Here is a 19981-nt window from a genome sequence, read left to right on the forward strand (position 1 = left end):
TATCGTTTTAACCCTCTCACGCAAATAAATAATAACAAAACGCCAATCCACTATATTTTTGCGTCCCGCTCCCGTCCAGAGCCAGTGAGACTACCCATTTGGGGTACGTTGTGAGGCTGAAGGCAGTGGGGATGGAAAGGAGACGTAGAAGTCAAAAGAGATGAAGAAAAAGAATGTGGAAAAGTAACAGGCTATTCAGATCTGGTCACCAAATACAGTTAAAGCAATATCAAGCAACGTTTCGATTCTGAATGGTGTTCTTTCACCAGGGCGATAATGAAAGTATATACCACTCTAGAACGTGCCGCAAACGTACTAAATAATACATTATTTTTATATAATAAACTGTGAAATAGCACAGATAAAATTTACTTGCGGACGCCGGGGTTTGAACGCGTGACCACCAGGTTCGTAGCCGAGGATCGCAACCACTCAATCACGGAGGCCGTATTTTAGTCGTTGTCGTGAAACAATGAAGAAATCTGTTAGATTACTCTTATTCCTAGTGATATTCATAAGAACGTTGATGGCAGGTTAAAAAAAGTATTAAAACTGTTGAGAAGCGGGAAATTTCGTTACAAATAAAACCTGACAGCTTTCATTATACCATCATCGTATCCAAAATTGTCATGTTCCGGATTTCGGACGACAACCACTATAAAAGAAGAAAAAAAACTCAAAAATGAACGGAGATCCTCGGCTACTTAATTTTATAAATAAAAGCTGATTGACCATCAAAATGAATATGCACTTCTTACAAACTATAGACAACTAGAACGCTACCTTATCTCAGATATTGGACACTATCCACATATTATGTACAACCGTACTGCAAAATATTGTTCATCCAATGGGCAATCCTTCAAAAGGATGTCATTTAGCGAGCATGTTATACTAAAAATGAAACAATTGATCTTTTTTTCTAGGAGTAAAGTATATAATGTTCATCCGGTTTCAAAAATCCAAGTGAAGACAGTGAACGACTTGGAGAATAGATTGCCAGGTTTAGATATTTGGCAGTTAGCCCATGTATTGGGAAGAGAGGCCAGGATTCTAGTACCTCAAGCCTTGCAAGCCACCTTTGAAAGCATTCTCAACTCTGAGGACATACGACATGACATTTCAATCGAAGATGTTAACAAGTAAGTTGTTATTAAAAAAATAGTATTTTTGAAGTGCCTTATCAAATGGCAAAATTTGCAATACATTCAAAAATAACACCATACTTAAATATATGGGTTCCATCATGAGGAGCAACAAATACAATTTGAGTTAACAGAATATCTAAGGGAATATTGATAGAATACGTAGTAAGAAAGATGATGTATCTCGACGTGCTTAAAAACCTACGTTTAACTGTTCCGGGCTGCAGCTGGGAGATTTTCTTGATGATAGCTAAACGATATGATGGGGCAGCAGAAGAAAATAAATTAATGGGTGATTGACAATTGTTTTGTTTTAGAGTATTGGAAAAAGAAACACAAGCTAATGAAAATGCAATATTGAGAAGTTTAAACCTGAAGAATGGGAGTATAAGTTTTACAGCATATCAACGTCACGCAGAAGTAAGTGTGCTAAACTGTATATACAAATGATCGAATTGATGTAATCAAGAATCCAGTTACAGAAAAGTAAACAAAGAGTTCTTGCAGATCAACAGTTACTTGGATGATCTGGCCATCAAATACCCACAATTAGTCACTGTTGATACCTTAGGACAGTCGTTTGAAGGCCGAGATATTAAAGTAATACGTATTTCTACAACTGGAGGAGCTGACAAAAGCAAGCCAGTGATCATATCCGATGCAGGAATCCACGCTAGGGAATGGATTGCTCCAGCTCAGGCACTAAACATTATTACCAAGCTGGTGGAAGATGTCACGGAAAGTGATGTTGTGGAGAATGTTGACTGGGTCATTGTACCTTTGCTGAATCCTGATGGCTATGAATTCACCCATACAACTGTAAGTAACCCAATCTGAAGATGGTGAAGAAAATACTTAAACATTTGAAATCGTATATCGTCCATGTTGGAATTTATCTAGACAGACCAATGTAGAACTTATAAAAATAATTAGCAAAGGCAGAAAAATTATCAACTCCAAAGAAAAGTTAGATAAAAGTGGCTTAGAATAATAAAACTTCGTGTGTGAGAAAATTCATATTGTTGTAGAGTATAGATTCAAACAGTGCTTTTTCATACTAAAAATGATTCTCTTCTCGATTCTATTTATTGACTAATTACTATATTTAATATATTTGAATGTCCACAGACCCGACTCTGGAGGAAAACGCGCACAACAGAATACAGCACGGTTTGTCCTGGAGTTGATGGAAACAGAAACTTTGATTTCCAATGGATGGTTTCTGGCTCCAGTTCTATTTACTGCCTTCTTAACTTTGCTGGGCTTGCACCATTCTCAGAAGCAGAAACCAGGTATCTCAGAAATTTAATGGAAGAATACGAAGGACGTCAGAGATTATACTTGGCCATACATAGCCACGGAAGCTATTTTCTTTATCCATTCGGATACAATGGATTACCAACTCCAGATGATGCTGAACTCCATTCCTTGGGTTTGAAAGTGGCTTCTGCCATTGATGAAACTTCTCCTACATCCCCGAATTATCTGGTGGGAAATTCTGGAGCAGCACTTAACTACTTAGCTTCTGGAGCAAGCGATGATTATGCGTATGGAGCAGCTGGTATTAGACTGGCTTATACCTTGGAACTGCCATCTGGCGGCAGTTCTGGATTTGACATGCCACCAGAGAGAATTGAAGAAGTTGTCAAAGAGACATGGCCTGGTATTCTTGTGCTAGCAAGGTATATTATCAATAAGGCAGGAAAGGTTGTAGGATAAACTTTAATTTAAAAAAATACTAAGCGAAAAGAATGTTGGGTAAAAACAGAAATTACTGTTTTATTAATATGTAAAAACTTTTGTACCAAAACATTTACAGGAATAAATAAAAAAAATCCTACGGGCTGTCCTAGTGAGGGTTCCACTAAACATCACGACATAATAAACATTTACGGTTACACGCTGGTCTAAAACTCCTCAACAACGCACACCATTATTTATGGTACTAACGAAGATGTAGTAAACCGTGAAAATTTTGACAGATCAAAAAGTAATATAACAAAATCGACTAATGTGATGTAGATTCACAAGTTTCCCGCTTGTATTACGAGTTTCTGGATACGGTGTGTATAAAAATAATAAAACATGTTTTCATAGACTCTTAGATATACATTAGAAATTGAGAAAAATATATGTCCAAGTATTTCTTTTTGTGGTTTTAATATAACAAATTTACAAATGTCCATTTTACATGTTGCGAAGGTTTTCGCTTCGAAGCCATAGTACACTAGTGTAGGGATGTTATGGCTGTGTTTAAAGTAACTTTTCTTGTGTATTAAAATGAACCTTCCAGATAAAATAATTTTCTGGCAAGAAACATATATTTCAGGTAGGTACTTTATCGCTTGACTGAATCCTTAACACATCAGTTCCAAATTTGAAAATACAATTAAAATAATTTTTTGTCAAAATGTTGTATTTAAAGGTAGGTACTTTATTGCTTATCTGAATTCTTGCCGTATTCAGTTCAGATTTCGAAAATGACTTGTAAATTCTAAGTAAAATTCAAAGATTAAGATTGATTTAAAAAAGGAATTAAAAAAGTATGCACACCTCAAAAATTGATGTTGTGTTTTAATATGTTTAATTATTATCGCACACCACGATGTGAGCTAACCTAATATTAGACATTTTCTATAAAAGCCTACCACACAAATGCAGGATATTTTTCCCCTGTACCGCGAACATTAAGAAATTATAACATTATACATGGCTCTAACAATGAAATAGACATTTTTAATGACCAATTTAAACACTTAAAAAAAAAGTATTACCTTTAATCATATAAAGCTGATATTGTGATGAAGCCCTTTATTTAAAGGGAAGCAATGTTGTACCTATCTAATCAGAGTCTCACCAGTACAGGTGTGACAATAACAAATCGTTTATGAACATAAATATTTGTATTTACCTTTTACCCATTCTTATCTGTCATTTACAACTGCATATTTAGCTTATTCATTTTGTTAATATTTTTGTTATTATCATTTTGTTATTATTATGTATTTAAACATCCATATATGTAATTTTAGGGCACCATGCCTGTTTTATGTACTTAAATAAAAATAAATAAATAAATTAATAAATACGAGCTCATTGAACCCATAGAATAAAGACGAAAGTGACTGAATGAAAACAAATGTTCCATTTAGCCCAATAGCCCAGCGCTCTGTCTCACTTACACTCGCCTGATATGGTAGATCGCCATCCCACTTGAATTTAGCAAACACAGTTTTAAATTGGAAATTTATGCCTCGAATGGGCAAATATTTGGATCACGAAACATGCCCATAAGGCACTAGTTAGTTAGTTTTCTCCTTAATTCTATGATTGAACCAGAGTTATACATATACAGACAGACAGATCCACAATCGAAATTAGTATTTTGAAGATATTAAATGTGAATACCGCACAAGATCCCATCTGCTCCCAAATGGTAAGGAGATGGGGTAGAGAAAGGTGGGCTAGTAACTGACTATTCAGATCTGGTCACCAAACACGGTTAAAGCCATTTCAAACAACGTTCTGAATAGTGGTCTTACACCAGAGCGATACTGAAAGTATCTTCCACTCTGATATAGTATTTAATTAAAATAAAATCTCCCAAGTTTTGGGAGATTGGATAATTTTCACTTCTCGCAACATTTCCAATACATTGGAGCTTTTTTATATTTAGCATAATTTAAGAATTTTTGGCCATATTACAAAAAAGGCATTTTTGTAAAAAGTGATGAAGGTTATTTATTCCCTTTTGCCATATCAGCGTGGAATTGTGAGCAAAAGTAAAGACTTCGAAGGGGAAAGGGAACACATTCAAAACATCGCAGCGTTTTAACAGATAAGCAGTTTTTTCTTTTCCTGAGTCATCGCAGAATTTTCTGTCAGAGTGATTCAAAACATATTCCTGCGATATTCCGATTTCTCTTATTTTATTTTATAGTTTTCCCATACACACTTGTGGCGCAATGATGTTTGTGTTCAAGATTACGAACACGAATATCGTAATCGATTTTTGACTGATAATTTTTTATAGTAATAAACTGTTACGATATAATGTGATGAAATCATCAAAACGGGGAAAAATTACGCAGTATAATATTATGTTGCTTTATTTCTGTGATTCCTGAAAAATTACGTAGGATAATATTATGTTGCTTTATTTCAGTGATGCCTGTAAAAATTACGTATCATAATATTATGTTACTTTATTTCTGTTATGCCTGTAAAAATTACGTAGTATAATATAATGTTGCTTTATTTCTGAGATTCCTGAAAAAATTACGTCCAAATTATGTTGTTTTGTTTCTACGATTCCTGAAAAAATTCTTCGTAATAAAAAGTAACTTCACATGTATTCCATAAATTAAAATATATTATTGATTGACTAACGACTTCCGACATCGCTCATATATCGTTAAGGCCCCGTAGTAAGCGTTCAAAGATGGTTTGAAAGGGAGATATAAAAATATGAATGTTAGAGGGAGCGCGATAATATTAAAAAAAAACGATAAACGATAAAAAGCTAAAATGGTGAAAATTTTTAATAAAACACGACTCGTTTGAAATAGAGCAAAAATCTCTTGACAAATGCTTTAGTTGCATTTAAAGATACACTGAGATTTTTTCATGCATAATAACATATTAAATAAAAGAACAAAACGGGTTTTAATAATTTTCGAAGCTTACTTTGCGATTTTTTTTAATAATGGAATTTTATATAATTAATGTTTCGGCATAACAAATGAATAGCACGGGCATAAACTGGTGACTTTGATCAGTTTTTTTATAAAATCATCATTTCATTTTACTTAATTAATTTAATTTAATTTAAAAAGTCAATTTTATTTTCATACCTACATAAAATGTGTGTAAATAAAAAAAAATGATATTAGGTATATTGTATCTTATAAAATTGTTAAATGGGGACTTCAGCACCCAGTATGGCTTGTTTATATTAAATAATGTTTATTTTTTAAATTTGCTATTGTATCAAATAAAAGAATAAAATTTTTATCGGAAGATTTTATGTCATATTTATTGTACACATTTAAAATATCAAAAGAAACGAATACTAACTTAGTAAAATTAACTTATTATTACGGCACTTCATTAATGAAAACCAAACCAAATTTTTGTCTTTTGCAAATAAAAAAATGGCAAAATTAATATTAAAAATAATCGTCATTTACGAAAGCCGAATCGTAATAGTAATCGTTGCATCACTGCTTTTACTAAGACGTTTCTTAAATTCTTCTATCCGGTCAGAATTTAAATAGCGAACAGTCCCGTTTTCAGACCAATTTTCAGAATCTTTCAGCGGGACGTAAAGATCAATGGACAGAGATTTCAGTGAATTTCAGCCACCAATTTCTAAGATAAGAAAATTGCAAATATTTGCATATCGCATGGATATCTAAGAGAAAAAATCTGACGAAGAAACACATCAAATTTTATAGCAATGAAAAGTTATTTTAAAATTAGCTAGGTACCTAGGTATTTAAGAGTAGAGACGAATAAAAATGGATGCTTTCAAGATGTTAAGTTAATTTAATAAAGCAACTTTGGAAACTATTTATGAGTTACCTACTGCGTATATATTTATTTTATTTAATTTAAATTAAAAACGACCGATTTAGGTTGGAATACAAATTTCAACCAAAAACGCATTAATAAAGATGTTTAATTTTTTCTAATTATTTACTCAAAAAAAAAGTCAAAATTGCCTCCTAAAATCAAGAAAATTCGAATTATTTAAAGGCCTATATTTTATAACTTAAACAACGAATAAGCATTATAGCTGACATCCGTACCTACTAGATAATTGCTGTAATTTTTTCTTTTTTAATTATTCAGTTTTTTTAGGGTATTTTGGCTTCAAAGCAAAATTCAGTTTTTAATAAAAAAAAGGTCGCACAGTCTTTCCTCTTAAGAAGCGTAACCGCGAATGTATTCTGTAATAGGATATTCACAATAAAGGTGGGAAAATGGTTATTTTATATGAAAAAAAAATAGTTGATCTTTGAAAGAACTTGTTAGGAAAAGCTGTTAGATTTACCGCTTATTCAATTTGGGAGGCGGGTTTGAATACCGCCGCCCCGGGAAACATTTATTGTATAACCAACATTTCTACTATAGGTCACCTCAAGTGGTTCGCTACTTTATTTTATTTATTTATTATTGGATAATTTGTATAGCGCCGCTTTTGTGAGATATCACCTCAGGGGCGCTTTACAGTTGATGCAGGTATTACAGAAAATATAAATATTACAAAAATAGAGTGAAGTTAAGTTAAGTAAAATGAAGTAAAGGAACAGGTGACACAAAGATAGAAGATGGAGACTCTGCAGCAAGAATCGCAGGTGGTGAAGAAACTGGTCCAGCTGCTGCAGCGAAAGAGTCCACCGCGTCCACCAACAGTGCCAGCACGAGGTTCGTCATCCGTCCAGGAATGTGTCTGCTGCTAATAAAGCGCTGACACACTATCCTCTCACAGATACCAGACCTTGGCAGCACCGCTGTGACGTTCTACGAAGATAGAAGATGGAGACTCTGCAGCAAGAATCCTAAGTGGTGAAGGAACTGGACCAGCTGCTGCAGTAAGAGAGTCCACCGCGTCCAACAACAGCGTCCAGGTATGTATCTGCTGCTAATAAAGCGCTGACACCTCACATAGATAAGAGACCCTGGTAGCACCGCTGTGATGTTTGGCAAGTCCATCATTTATCTCCATGTAATCCTGTTCCTGGTAATTGTTGAAGTGGTGCATTCTGTCCGCAATAAAAAGCGACGGTTGGGTAATAACTTACCCTGGGCTTAGTAAAAAATTTGCCAGTGTCCAAGCTTGCCCAGTTTCCGAGAATTTTGTTGAAAACATCTGGAGTGCATTTACCGGTCGCCGTTCGTTTCGAAAGTCCAATATTTTTGAGCAAATTTCAGAATATTCACTTTAAAACACTGCACTCAAATCACATATTATAAAGTTCTAATAATTATTAAGTTTATTTTTATTTAAGTTCAAATGTTGATGGATTGATTTTAAAAATAATTTCAAAGGGATGTTGCTTCATTTCCCTTGAAAATACTAAAAAAACACAAAGCGGTTGGAGGAAGCGTTAGGACGCGTCCTGCTGCCACGAAGGGCGCTACAAACTCGCTACGTTTGGTGAATTAGCAGGGGTGCCCGGGTTCATTGCTTGAGGTGTGTTACAGATGCGCCTGCACACCAACTGATCAAGAGACACTGGTTTGGGGGCCTTGCGCCGCAGATGAACCGCGTTTTCCTGGACACACTGATCCATAGATTCCAACCCACCCCTCATACCCATTTCCTTACCAGAACTTCTTCTTATTATTTTCCTAATCTCCACACAGCATCTCCAAAGATGAAATAGGCCCTGAGGAAAATTATTTTCTTCAGAGCCTAGACGTTACTGTAAAAAAACATTCCATATAGAGTGAAAGTTCCGAGTTTCTCTCTTATTAGAGGTAAGAAAAAATCACTTTACGATCTGAATATCCAGGTTAAAAAACTTCTACTTACTTTCTTCAGCCTTGAAACTCGCAACACTACCTTAATTGGGATAAAATTAAAAAATAATGATGTAACATTTATGTAATGTTATGTAGCATGCAAACCCTTCTATGGTGGTTTGAACGTTTCGTAACACCGTGACTACCCTTTTCTCTGAGCTAAAAAACTAACTATACATCCGTGCATTAAAGAGATACGGCAAAATGTACAAAGTAAAAGCTCTACTTCCGATTCTCGCGGGTTTTTCAAACGCGGAACGCGAAAATGGCGCGCGATTAGATTCGGAGATAGGAAGTTTCGCCTCGGTGCCGCCAGAGTGCCAGGCTTGATGGCGAATCGCTTTTTCCCTTCGTCAAATGGCTTTCCAAGTTTTTCTATTCCAAAAATAGATAGACGTAATAAATGAAGGTATCTTTTAGAATAGTTAAATGAACCGAAAAAACGCGTGAATGAGACAATTTTATACTTCGTATACTTCAGACTCTTTGCAGTAGTATAAGAGACAGTGGCGGTAGGAGATTTTTCTTGCTGGGGGTTAAATAAAAAAAGGTTAGAAAGTTCAAAGAGAACATTTTAAAAACGTGCCAAAGATACTGATCATAACGTCATTTCTGCAGGGGTTAGTAGAGAGGATGAAACGCCGTACAACTCTGTTCCGGGACATACTCTTTGCTTTATGAATCTACTCATGAATGGGATATTATCTTTGGCAATGCTGTAAGGAGAGTCTTTATCACTCGACAGCCGAGATTTAAGGCGCAAAAACAAGTTCGAAAAAAACGAATTGTTTTCATGTCAACCGTGTAAAAATGTTGAGCAACCGTTTTTTTGTTTGTTTACATTAGCTCCACACAGGAAACTGTCATTTTTGGGGATGCTGTGTGGAGGGTCTTTTCAAGGAAAGGTAGTTTTAGGTTGGAATACAAATTTCAACCAAAAACGCATTAATAAGGATGTTTAATTTTTTCTAATTATTAACTCAAAAAAAAGTAAAAATTGCCTCCTAAAATCAAGAAAATGAACAAGCGAATCTGTCATCTTTGGGTATGCTGTGTGGAGGGTCTTTTCAAGGAAAGGTAGTAGAAGTAATTCAGGGAAGGATAAAGGTATGAGGTGTGGGTAGAAATTTAAATGTATGAATATATCCGTTCCACTGCGGTGTAAAGTCGTGAGAGTCCTGCCGGACAGGTCAAATGGTCTTCCAGTCTCACCCGATCCACCGTCATGACCGAGCAAAATCACACCCTATTAACCCGGGCATTCTTGCTAAGACACAAAACGTAGCTAACCACTTGGAGTGACCTGTGGCAGAGGTGTTCAAATGAATAGATCACGGGGCGGCGGTACCCATACCCGGTTCCCGAATTGTTTGTTTTGTCCTCCGGCTATTTATTCGAAGCGATATATATATATATATATGTGTTAAAAACAACAATCCCACCCGAAGTCCACATTCTAACTATTGCAATCCGTCTAAAGAAACATTTTACAAACACTCATATGAGAGAGCATAGGTGGTTATAAAACTCCACAGTAGGAAGAACTTACCTACTTAATGAAGGGTTAGCCGTTTTATACCATTCCTCTATTAAATTACAGTTCTAAATTAATTCAATTTTCTACGTTATAAATCACCACAACAATGGTTTTATCTTGACCGAGTTTAAAAACCTCCCTAAAGATTATTCAGACAATAAAGATTATTAAATACACATAATTCCTGGCTCAGCTACTAAATCCCTTGTGATAATAATTTACCAGATAAAATGGGCTTCTTCCACAATGATCTACACGTGTATTATGTCTACTTTGTATCAGAGAGACAAAAAATATTGCCATAGATTTTTTCAATTTCTTATATTATGATTGCTGTCAGTCAGAGTGTTGGCGATATAGGTTGTTAACTTTAATAGAACTATCAATAACGACTTTACCGCTAGGAAAACCCAAATTGCATAAATAATGTAAAGACGTTTGTACATAACTTGTCAAGCTCACCTATGATGGGACGTTACCAGTAAAGTAAACATATTTAACCCCTAGTGTGCCAGGAAATCCACCGTACAGCTCACCGCACCGCCTCGATTTTATGGTATTTCGAAACATAAAAAATGCTCTTATCACATAAAATAGATATAATTAGCTTGGCAAGTAAAGAAGAATCTTATTATTATTCTAACTTGTCGTTTTGTCACTTGTGAATATGTTTATTTAATTTTAATAATTTCAATGCGTTGTTGAAGCGTGTATCGTTCAATTTTTATTAATGGCGTAGTTTCTACCTGTCAAATGTCAAAAAATTACAGGCTATTCAAAATAACACCTCTTATTGGAAAACCCTGTAGTATGTACTGCATTTATTTACAGGATCCTCATACAACTTTTTTTAAATCTGAAGAACGTTTATTGGGGTGAAAAATATAATAAAATTCGAAAAAAATTATGTATATCTTCATTATATAATTTATTTTTAAACATTAGAGGAAAAAAAATCTATGAATTAAAGTAGCTATATTTTTTTAATGTATAAAAAAAATATTCAGTAAGACGTTACAATTTACAAAAATATCATTTTACAAAAAACAAGTTAATCATTGGGAAAATAGTGTCAGCCGGCCTACGTTGTGCGATACGAATTTTACCTCTGAAATTCCAAGGATTAAGAAAGGAATCGATGATTTTTACAGCAATACCATAAAAGATGTACAGATAGTGGTTTTTAACTTGACTTGACCTATGATGAAATGCTACGAGTAAACAGATTTAAGGGAGGAATTAATGAATTTTACGGCATGTTAAGGGTTGAAAAGCCTAGCACAGAGTCTGGTTAAATATACGTGGTAGAGGGGCAAAAAGACTTATGACCGAAGCAGGTAGTGTAGCGCAACTATGTTTTAAATGTTGGAACTAGAGATGCAGAGGGGAGATTCAAGCCATTATTTTAAATAAATTAATTCGAAGGGTCAATGCAAAGTAAACCACTTGCAATATAATTTCTTTACAAGAGCCAACTAAGTATAATAGATACATTTTATTAGAAGTTAATCACAAGTACCGACTAGTATTGGTGTTTATCTAGTAGTTAGTTCTGCGAGCAGTTAGTAGATTTCGAGTTAAAAAGTATGTTCCTATGAAATTTAGTTCTTATTTAATAAATCATGATCTGGGTAACAAGTATGGGGGTGCTATTGATTTATTTATTGACTCCATATATAGAATTAAGCATAATCTATACCAACACTTTGTTGAATCCTACAAATTAGAGTAGCGTTGGTAAATTAGTTTTAATGATTTATCTTATATGTAGTGTTGTTGTAATTTATTTTTTACTTTATGTTACTCTTACGTTTTATTGCTTCATATTTTTTTTATATTTTCTCATTATACTTGTAATCACAATTTTACAAGTGTGTATTTTGTACCTTCTATAAAATGGATTACATCTATTTCCTGTCAATATCTCCTGTATAATACATATTCTCCTATGTACACTGCATCATGTATCACTTCTATGTAAAAGCCCTTTTAGGCGTATATATATAAATATATATATATAAATAAATCGAAACCAAAATTTCCTCTAAAGTCCAATGATTTGTAAGCATGAACTTAACATAACATAAAACCTAGTTACTTATAAATAAATTGTATTTTAAAATTCAAATAAGGAATTATACAATTTTTCCAAAGAACCTGGCAATTCTTTTTTAAACACTTTGCTAAGTCTTTGTATAATAAGTATAATAACTCAGTAAAAATTAACCAGCTAGTAAAAGTTAGCTATCTAGTCAAAGTTAACCATCTAGTCAAAATGAGCCATCTAGTAAAAGTTAGACATCTAGTCAAAGTTAGCCATCAAAGTAAGTTTTGCTCGAATAATAAAGTGAATGCAGCAGATTTTAGGAACCGGAAACGAAACGTACACACAATTATACAGACAGGTAAAATACCAAAAGGACAAGTTAAAACAGTACATTGGAGAATCACTATAAGTTGTATGGGATATAACAGTTATTTAGTAATAACCTTTTCTTTGCATTTTTGTTTATTGTTGGAAATAAAATAAGCGATACTGTTGTATGAAATGGCTTTATCTATGTTTACTAACCAGTAATCCGATCAAATATGAGTTTTCTCCTATCGATTGAAGAAGTAGGTGAAAAAAATCAAAAATCAAAGAAATAACAAAATCAATTTTTGGACTAAATTCGACCCCAGGCCATCAACTCACACCCCTGCAAGGTATCTCTACAGTATCCAGCATCCAAGCCATGATGTACCGACTACGGAGAGCTGATTTATTAACCCTGTGAACTCAGTTCAAGGGAGGAGAATATTTTACTGCGACCTAACGGGACGCTTATCATACGAAGGGATGCAAAGAGGCTCCGGTGATCATATTTTAAAAGCCATAAAAAGCACGAAAATATTCATAAGGCAGTTTTAAAACAATGTAGAGATTTTATTCTGGAATCTCTAATGTTGTGAATAGAAATCATGAAAATTATCTTTGATTAATGTAAGCAACAGTAAAATTAAGAAAAAAAGGTTATTTGAATTATTTCATGGTTAATATTTACTAAAGGTAAACATATGTTTATAAAACAAGGTTTTATGCAAACCACAAAGGATAACAAATTATTATAAGCAATAATTATTAGCATGAAACACATATACATTTTTGGGGGTTAAAAATAAGCCAACATAGAACAGTGGTTCCGTGCACCTGACCGGTAATCAGAGGGTGCGGGTTCAATTCCCGTCGAAGGCATTTATTTTCTCCCGGAATTTTTTTTCAATTTATATTTGTGTTTCAGGCTAATGATTATTGCTTATAATAATTTAATATCATGATTAATTTTGGGTTAGTATGCCGTGTTGCGCTTCCTTCTTCTTAAGCCAACATTACCGAATGTTTCGGACAGCGTTAATAACCATCATGTATGCCTCGATGATAGATAGGGGAGCCAGGGGCTTGTTGTAACGGGGGTAAGTAGTAACAGCTTAATAACTCAGCCGGTTTCAAATATTTTGTTTCGATTTTGAACTCAACGTGCCCTTTAAGATACGGCTTACGACGTAAGCACAGTCAGTACAGTGCGGGAGAGCGCCGTGACCGGTTTTCTGCAGGAGTGCGTTTTTTTGCCAGGTAACCTAAAAAATATTATTTCGTAAATTTTGATTTCAAGATCACACTGTGTCAAATTGAAAAATATTTCTATTCAATTTTGCTAAGCATTTATTAAGCCATCGTATTATGGTACTTTCACATAACCAAAGCCAATAATTTTTTTTTATAAATAAAAATTTCAGTAATTTCGGTTTGGGGCTAGTTGTAGCAAAATTTAAGGGGCAAGTAGTAACCTGTTACAACTTGCCCCAAGCCTGCACATGCGTAAAGGTTGGTAAAGCAAAGGCGAATAGACCTGAAAAGACCAAGATTGATTAAGTGAAGAATAAAGTTTTCAATGAAGACTTAGATTCTGAAGAAGAAGAGTGGTTATGTTTGATTTGCGGAGAAGAATATAGCAAATCAGACAAAGAAGATTGGGTCGATTGTATGATCTGTAAACTGTGGTCACACGTTAAATGTGTAAGAGGTGAACCTGTTTAGTACATTTGGATAAACTGTGAATCTGATGAAGACGAAGCATAAGCAGCGAAGGTTGAGGAAATTAGTTGTTTGAATTAATTTCTTTAAACTTTTGACCAAAAATAATGTAAGATTTGTTTGTTTTCATTTTTTAAAGCCCATGTAGCATGCCACATTGATTGTGATAGTTGAGTAAATACAAAAATTAAAGAATTCTTATTAAAAAATTGTTTTATGTCGATTATAAGTGCAAATTATAAAAAATGTTTTCACTGATGATTGAGTTTATTAATAAGTTTAATTAACCTAAGTATATGCTATACGAGTCTAAAGATGACTATTGTTGTTAAAGAAAACGATAAGTATTCACTTCATTAGTTCGTAAGAAATACAATTGTCTTATTATGTGTTCGTTGGTTTTATAATACAAGCCTTAAATAATGAAACCTGTTGTTTTAATATGACGTTACTACTTTCCCCACACTAGTTACAACTTGCCCCAAAAACGGGGTAAGTTGTAACAAGCGACTATTTCCACAAAAAGTGTTATAAATACAAATTTACTATAGATTCAGGAAAAAATATAGTGGGAATATATTTTCAAATATATGATTACTCATTTAAAAGCTTTTTTCAATTAAAATACTCAATAGTTTAGTCACTCCATCGAAAGAAGGAAAAAATGTTACAACTAGCCCCTCTCTCCCCTACTGTAATAATGTCGAGGAACGAATGAAGAGGAACGGCATAACAACCCGAAAATAATCACAATAATTCTTTTGGCCGTGAGAATCTCAAATCATATCTGATAAAGCTGTAATTTTAATCTCCAATATCTGAGTAGTACACGGAGAAAACATATTACTATAAAATATTGCTATTGTTATAAACGGGACTGCAGGCCTTTAATGAATGAATTGTGTGACGAATCAAATTTCGTCACAAATAAATATGAACGTTAAACTGAGTATGTCCCGCAGTGTGCGCCCAAAGACAAAGAAAGTGTTGACAGACGGGGGTTGTAAAGAAATAAGTGAGAAATGCGGGGTAGGGCGACAGGTCCTACGAGCTCAAGAAAGAAAGACAGTCAAGATCGAGGCGGGAGAGAGAGGAGACCGAGACAGGAGTGGTGGTGAAGTACGCGCTCCCCGCCCAGCGGTGTGATGCTGGGCGGCGGATGAAGAAGTTACAGTCGAGTTAGAGGAAGTGATTTTCAAGTGTTGTCCTCCGCCCGGCGACGTAATGTTGGGCGGGAGGCGAAGAAAGTGCGGTGATCAGACGCGGCCGGGAGGGCCTGAGCTGCAGAACTGCAGAAGCTGCCACCTAGGACATCGGCCTTACTAAGGCCATCGAACAGAATCAACTCAGTGACAACAGTGTAGCTACAGTGAACAATGACAATGCGAATAGTGAAGAAGTAATCCGAACCATATGACAACTAGTTAAGTTATAGATGTAAGTAGATCTAAGTAAAATTTAAATTTAGTATTAACCCTTGAAAAACCCTATTAAAATCAAGACTTATAATTATTAGATGTTCTTAATTAAATTCACCTCCCTAGTCCAGACATAAGCGATACGAATTGGTGAGAAGGCAGAACATACGAATTGGTAAGTATAAGAACAGCAAAATATTTAAGTATGATTCTGAGCTAGATGCCGGAGGAGATGTTAACGTGATTTTGTCACAATTGACAGATTTCCTAACATAGTATCATTAAAACGCGAATGTGTTATGGGACGGCGAAAACCGAGTTCATAAAGATTCTAATATTGTGGCATTTCGTCAGTATATTAGGTACATTTTTGCATGTTCCGATGTATTGTGAAAGGGCTGATATTTTATCAGGAAGTGGATTGACATCACGTTTTAACAGGATTTCAATGAATCAGTAATACTAGTTTTCACGTGGCAACTTAGAAATCCCTAAATTTAAAATGAACGCTTCTCAACACAATTATATTTATCAAGGTACAAATTTTTTTAATGCACTCCCATATAAAATCAAATCTGAAAAAAATTGTAAAGCCTTTAAATTACAAATAAAACAACTTCTTGATCAACCAAATAATAATTATAAGTTTTAATTTAATTTTTTACGTACCATACTACTAATATGTACCTGTTATCTTTTGATAACAGGTACATATTAGTAGTAGTTGATCAAATTCAAATTTTTGTGGTACATACTTGGTATGTAATTAACTATTTAATTTCATCATTAATTAACAATTTTTTTTCTGTTTATTACCATATCCTCTTGAAATATTATATCAGCATTCGAACCACCAACAGCTTATTGTCGCAATTTATTATGTACCTTCGCTTGCAATATTATCAGCTCCGTTTACTCCAAATGAATAAAATAACTCCATGTACTTATACCACCTACTACCTACTTATTAATCGAAATGTAATAATATTATTTTTATTTAACTACTATTCCTTAATTAATGTTAAATGAAAATAAATATATTCTTAAATTTATTTACATTTACTGTGTATCTAATTTAGTTACTGCTATTTTAGTGTATTTTCATTATCACGCTATATACATTTCATTTATTTATTACTTTATAAATTAAAACTTTCTTTCTTTTCTTTACCCAATGTATATTGTAATGGCACTACTCCCCAACTCAAACACGAGAAGTGTTTTTCTCTATTGAATTGGGTAGATAAGTAAAAAATTATTGTAATTAGTTTTTTTATTATAACATATTTATGTTTTCATTTAAAAGAAATATATTTTTAAATAAAAAAAAATTAAAAATAAAACAAAATTATTATCCAGATATCGGAACAAGTGTTCATAAAAATCATAATATTTCCGCATTTCATCATTGTAAATTTTCAAGACAGTCGCATGAACACGTGTTCCGATATGTTAGGAATTTACCAATTGTTTATCAAGAAACGGCCTGAAATCCAGTTTTTAATCGAATTACCAATAATATGAAGAAGTTCTGCCTAAAAGTCAGTCACTTGAATACTGCACTTAGTTTCAATTCTCCATAATAGCAAAATAAATACGATTTACCTTATTTGGCAAAATGTATTACAGTCTTTGTATGTTTGGAATATTTGTCCAGAAGTTCTGCAGCAAATCTCTCTGCAATCTGTTTGACCGTTTCAGATAAACGTACTTTTCAGATATCTCCGAGACTACTTGGACCGCGATATGATCAAAAGAGAATTTTCTATGTTACAAAGTATTTACTCTGGAAAGATTATATTGAGATAAATATATTGAAGAAATGCTTTGCAGTGTATGTTCCCAGAAGTTACATGTTTACTATGGCAGTAATGTCTAAGTGATATGATACATTGTCAGATTGTTTGATCATTGTTTGTCAGATTCTACTACAAATGGTATCAGCTGTGTTTAGTGACAAGATTTGAAGAGCTAGGTGCTTCTCAACCTCCCTCATTCCCATCTCTTTCTCCATCGCATTGCATTCAGTGTCACGACATTCCTCAAAGTGGGTATGTCGTAGTCCCATTAGGGCCCATTGGGCAGTTTAAATTAGGGAGGTTTGGGTACCGCCGCCCCGAAAACCAGTTATTGGATAACCAACCAATCTGCCATAGGTCACTTTAAGTGGTTTGCTACGTTTGGTAACTTAGCAGGGGTTCCCGGGTTCATTGGGTGAGGTGTGTTCAGGATGCGCCTTTCAATAAGCTGCGTGGCGTGCCAGATCGGGAGAGGGCGGTTGGGGAGATACTTTGGCCTCTCCAACTGGTTTCTCTCGACCCATCGCCTTGTGCGGTTTCGGGAGGGACAGATTAATACGTCCGTCACTCCTGGATACACTGATACCAAGATTCTTACCCAATCCAGAACTTCCTGTCGTTAAAAACAACCCTCCAAGGCATCCTGTATGGGGTTAATGTAAAAAAAATCGCAAGATAGGATTTAAGATAAATTTCTTCTATAACAGTTATTCGATGTTAACACTTCTGATCTTCTCTTAATGCCATTTATTGATACACCAAATACTATTATTGCGGACTAACTTTCTTGGATGATGGTCTGGTACAGAAATATTCTAAATTAAACTACTTTATATGAAGTCTGTTTTCTCTTACTAACACCGTTCATATTTCTCACTATGACAGTAAGGGAGACAACGATTTCTATGAGAACATATGAGCTGTTCCGAAAAGCGAACAAATTGACTGTACAGGTAATAGCTTTTTATTCCCAATACCGAATAAATTAGCCCGAGAACTTAAAAACCAAAATAAATTTACAAAGGAAGCAAAATAATTTCCGCAAACCGCGTTAAAGCACAGGTCACTGGGTATGATATATTTATAATCACTAATCACGTTAAAGCACAGGTCACTGGGTATGATATATTTATAATCACTAATCACGTTAAAGCACAGGTCACTGGGTATGATATATTTATAATCACTAATCACGTTAAAGCACAGGTCACTGGGTATGCTATATTTATAATCACTAATTACGTTAAAGCGCAGGTCACTGGGTATGATATATTTATAATCACTAATCCGTTGCCGCAACTTTAACCAACTCCAGTTAGAAAGCCCGTCTCTCACAGCCTTGAAAGTTTCCCGCAGCGAGGAGAGGGTTGTAATTCAATATAAAAGTACTCGCAAAGTAATTAGGGGTTGCATTTTGCATGCAACCCATTTCTCTCTAATAAGCTATCATTTGGTATAGCTGCATGGCAACTAACTTAATTGAAGCTCCACAATGTTTTTACTTTATAATGTGATGCATAGGGATAAGAACGATGACTAATAACTCTAAAATCCAGAGCTTAATTCCTCTTGGGAACTGACCTTTTGTTGCCCAAGGCTTCTTGGAGGAAGTAAAATAAATGTTCTCTTTTCTGGGTTATGAGGTCTATGTGGTCGTTATGTTAGGATTTTACTTAGAAGCATTTTTGAACATGTTTCAACTTAGATAGGATCAAAAAATTTACTTGAAAAAATACTATGAATGACGTAATTCAATATTATCACGTTTTGAGATTTGGGTTTGGGTCGTGTTATTGTCAAGCCCATCAAAACGCATTTTTACAATTTCCCAGAGTTGAAGATACTAGCAAAAACGTCCGAGAGCGAGAGAAACTACCATTTAGAAAGAAAACATTGTTTCAAATGACGAAATTTATGTTTAATAACCATCTGAATTGACTAGAAGATACTTCCAAATCTTTCAGTTTCGAAACGTCTTTTCACCCCGCATCCTTTAGAGTTCGACAAGCAATATTCTCTGAATCCAGGACGTTAAGGTATATGAGATTTTTTTCCGCGGCATCATATATAAAGCGAACGAAGGTACACACATTAACAATGATTGAATTTGAAGCGGTGACTATATTCCTAAATCTACTACAGTACTAAACTTCTGCCTTGATAATGAACATCGAAAGTCAGCCCGAAACGCCAGATCAAGAAAGTGGAGGACACACGGTTCATTACGCCAAAAGTCAACCAACGTATAACCAAATAGTCAAAACTACGCCACGCTAGTTCATACATATTTATCAGAAGCCAGGGATATCTATGCAAGTAAAAAAGTAAAACCAGTATCATTTTACATAAAATAAACCATAGCAAGGAAGAATTCTTACAATTTTTGCAATGCAAACGAGCACCGAATGTAAAATAACAATATGGCAAGATAGAAAAGAAAGATAAGTGTAGAATTACTTTAATGGTTCACTCCGAGG

General features: G+C 34.4%; 2 protein-coding genes across 2 annotated transcripts in view; one reads left to right on the forward strand and one right to left on the reverse strand.

Annotated features, from left to right (window-relative positions):
• kek5 (leucine-rich repeat, immunoglobulin-like domain-containing kekkon 5 protein) overlaps positions 1-19981 on the reverse strand; it is a 99747-nt gene that overhangs the window by 51648 nt on the left and 28118 nt on the right. The gene's annotated exons all lie outside the window — the stretch shown is intronic.
• Positions 161-2864, forward strand: LOC149413666 (carboxypeptidase B-like). The gene is made up of 5 exons (XM_089644449.1): positions 161-183; positions 927-1142; positions 1463-1565; positions 1653-1964; positions 2274-2864. Exons 1-5 carry the CDS (start codon positions 161-163, stop codon positions 2862-2864), a joined length of 1245 nt encoding a protein of 414 aa, XP_089500575.1.

The sequence above is a fragment of the Hesperophylax consimilis genome, chromosome 21, assembly GCF_061612785.1.
Source record: "Hesperophylax consimilis isolate HC1 chromosome 21, BYU_Hcon_1.0, whole genome shotgun sequence".
Lineage (NCBI taxonomy): Eukaryota > Metazoa > Arthropoda > Insecta > Trichoptera > Limnephilidae > Hesperophylax > Hesperophylax consimilis.

Bases quoted from the DNA above. Each gene is read 5' to 3' on its own strand.
- LOC149413666 (XM_089644449.1), top strand. From the start codon at position 161: ATGAAGAAAAAGAATGTGGAAAA. The intron at 1,566-1,652 runs GTAAGTGTGCTA...GAGTTCTTGCAG, and splicing joins CATATCAACGTCACGCAGAA to ATCAACAGTTACTTGGATGA. The intron at 1,965-2,273 runs GTAAGTAACCCA...GAATGTCCACAG, and splicing joins ATGAATTCACCCATACAACT to ACCCGACTCTGGAGGAAAAC.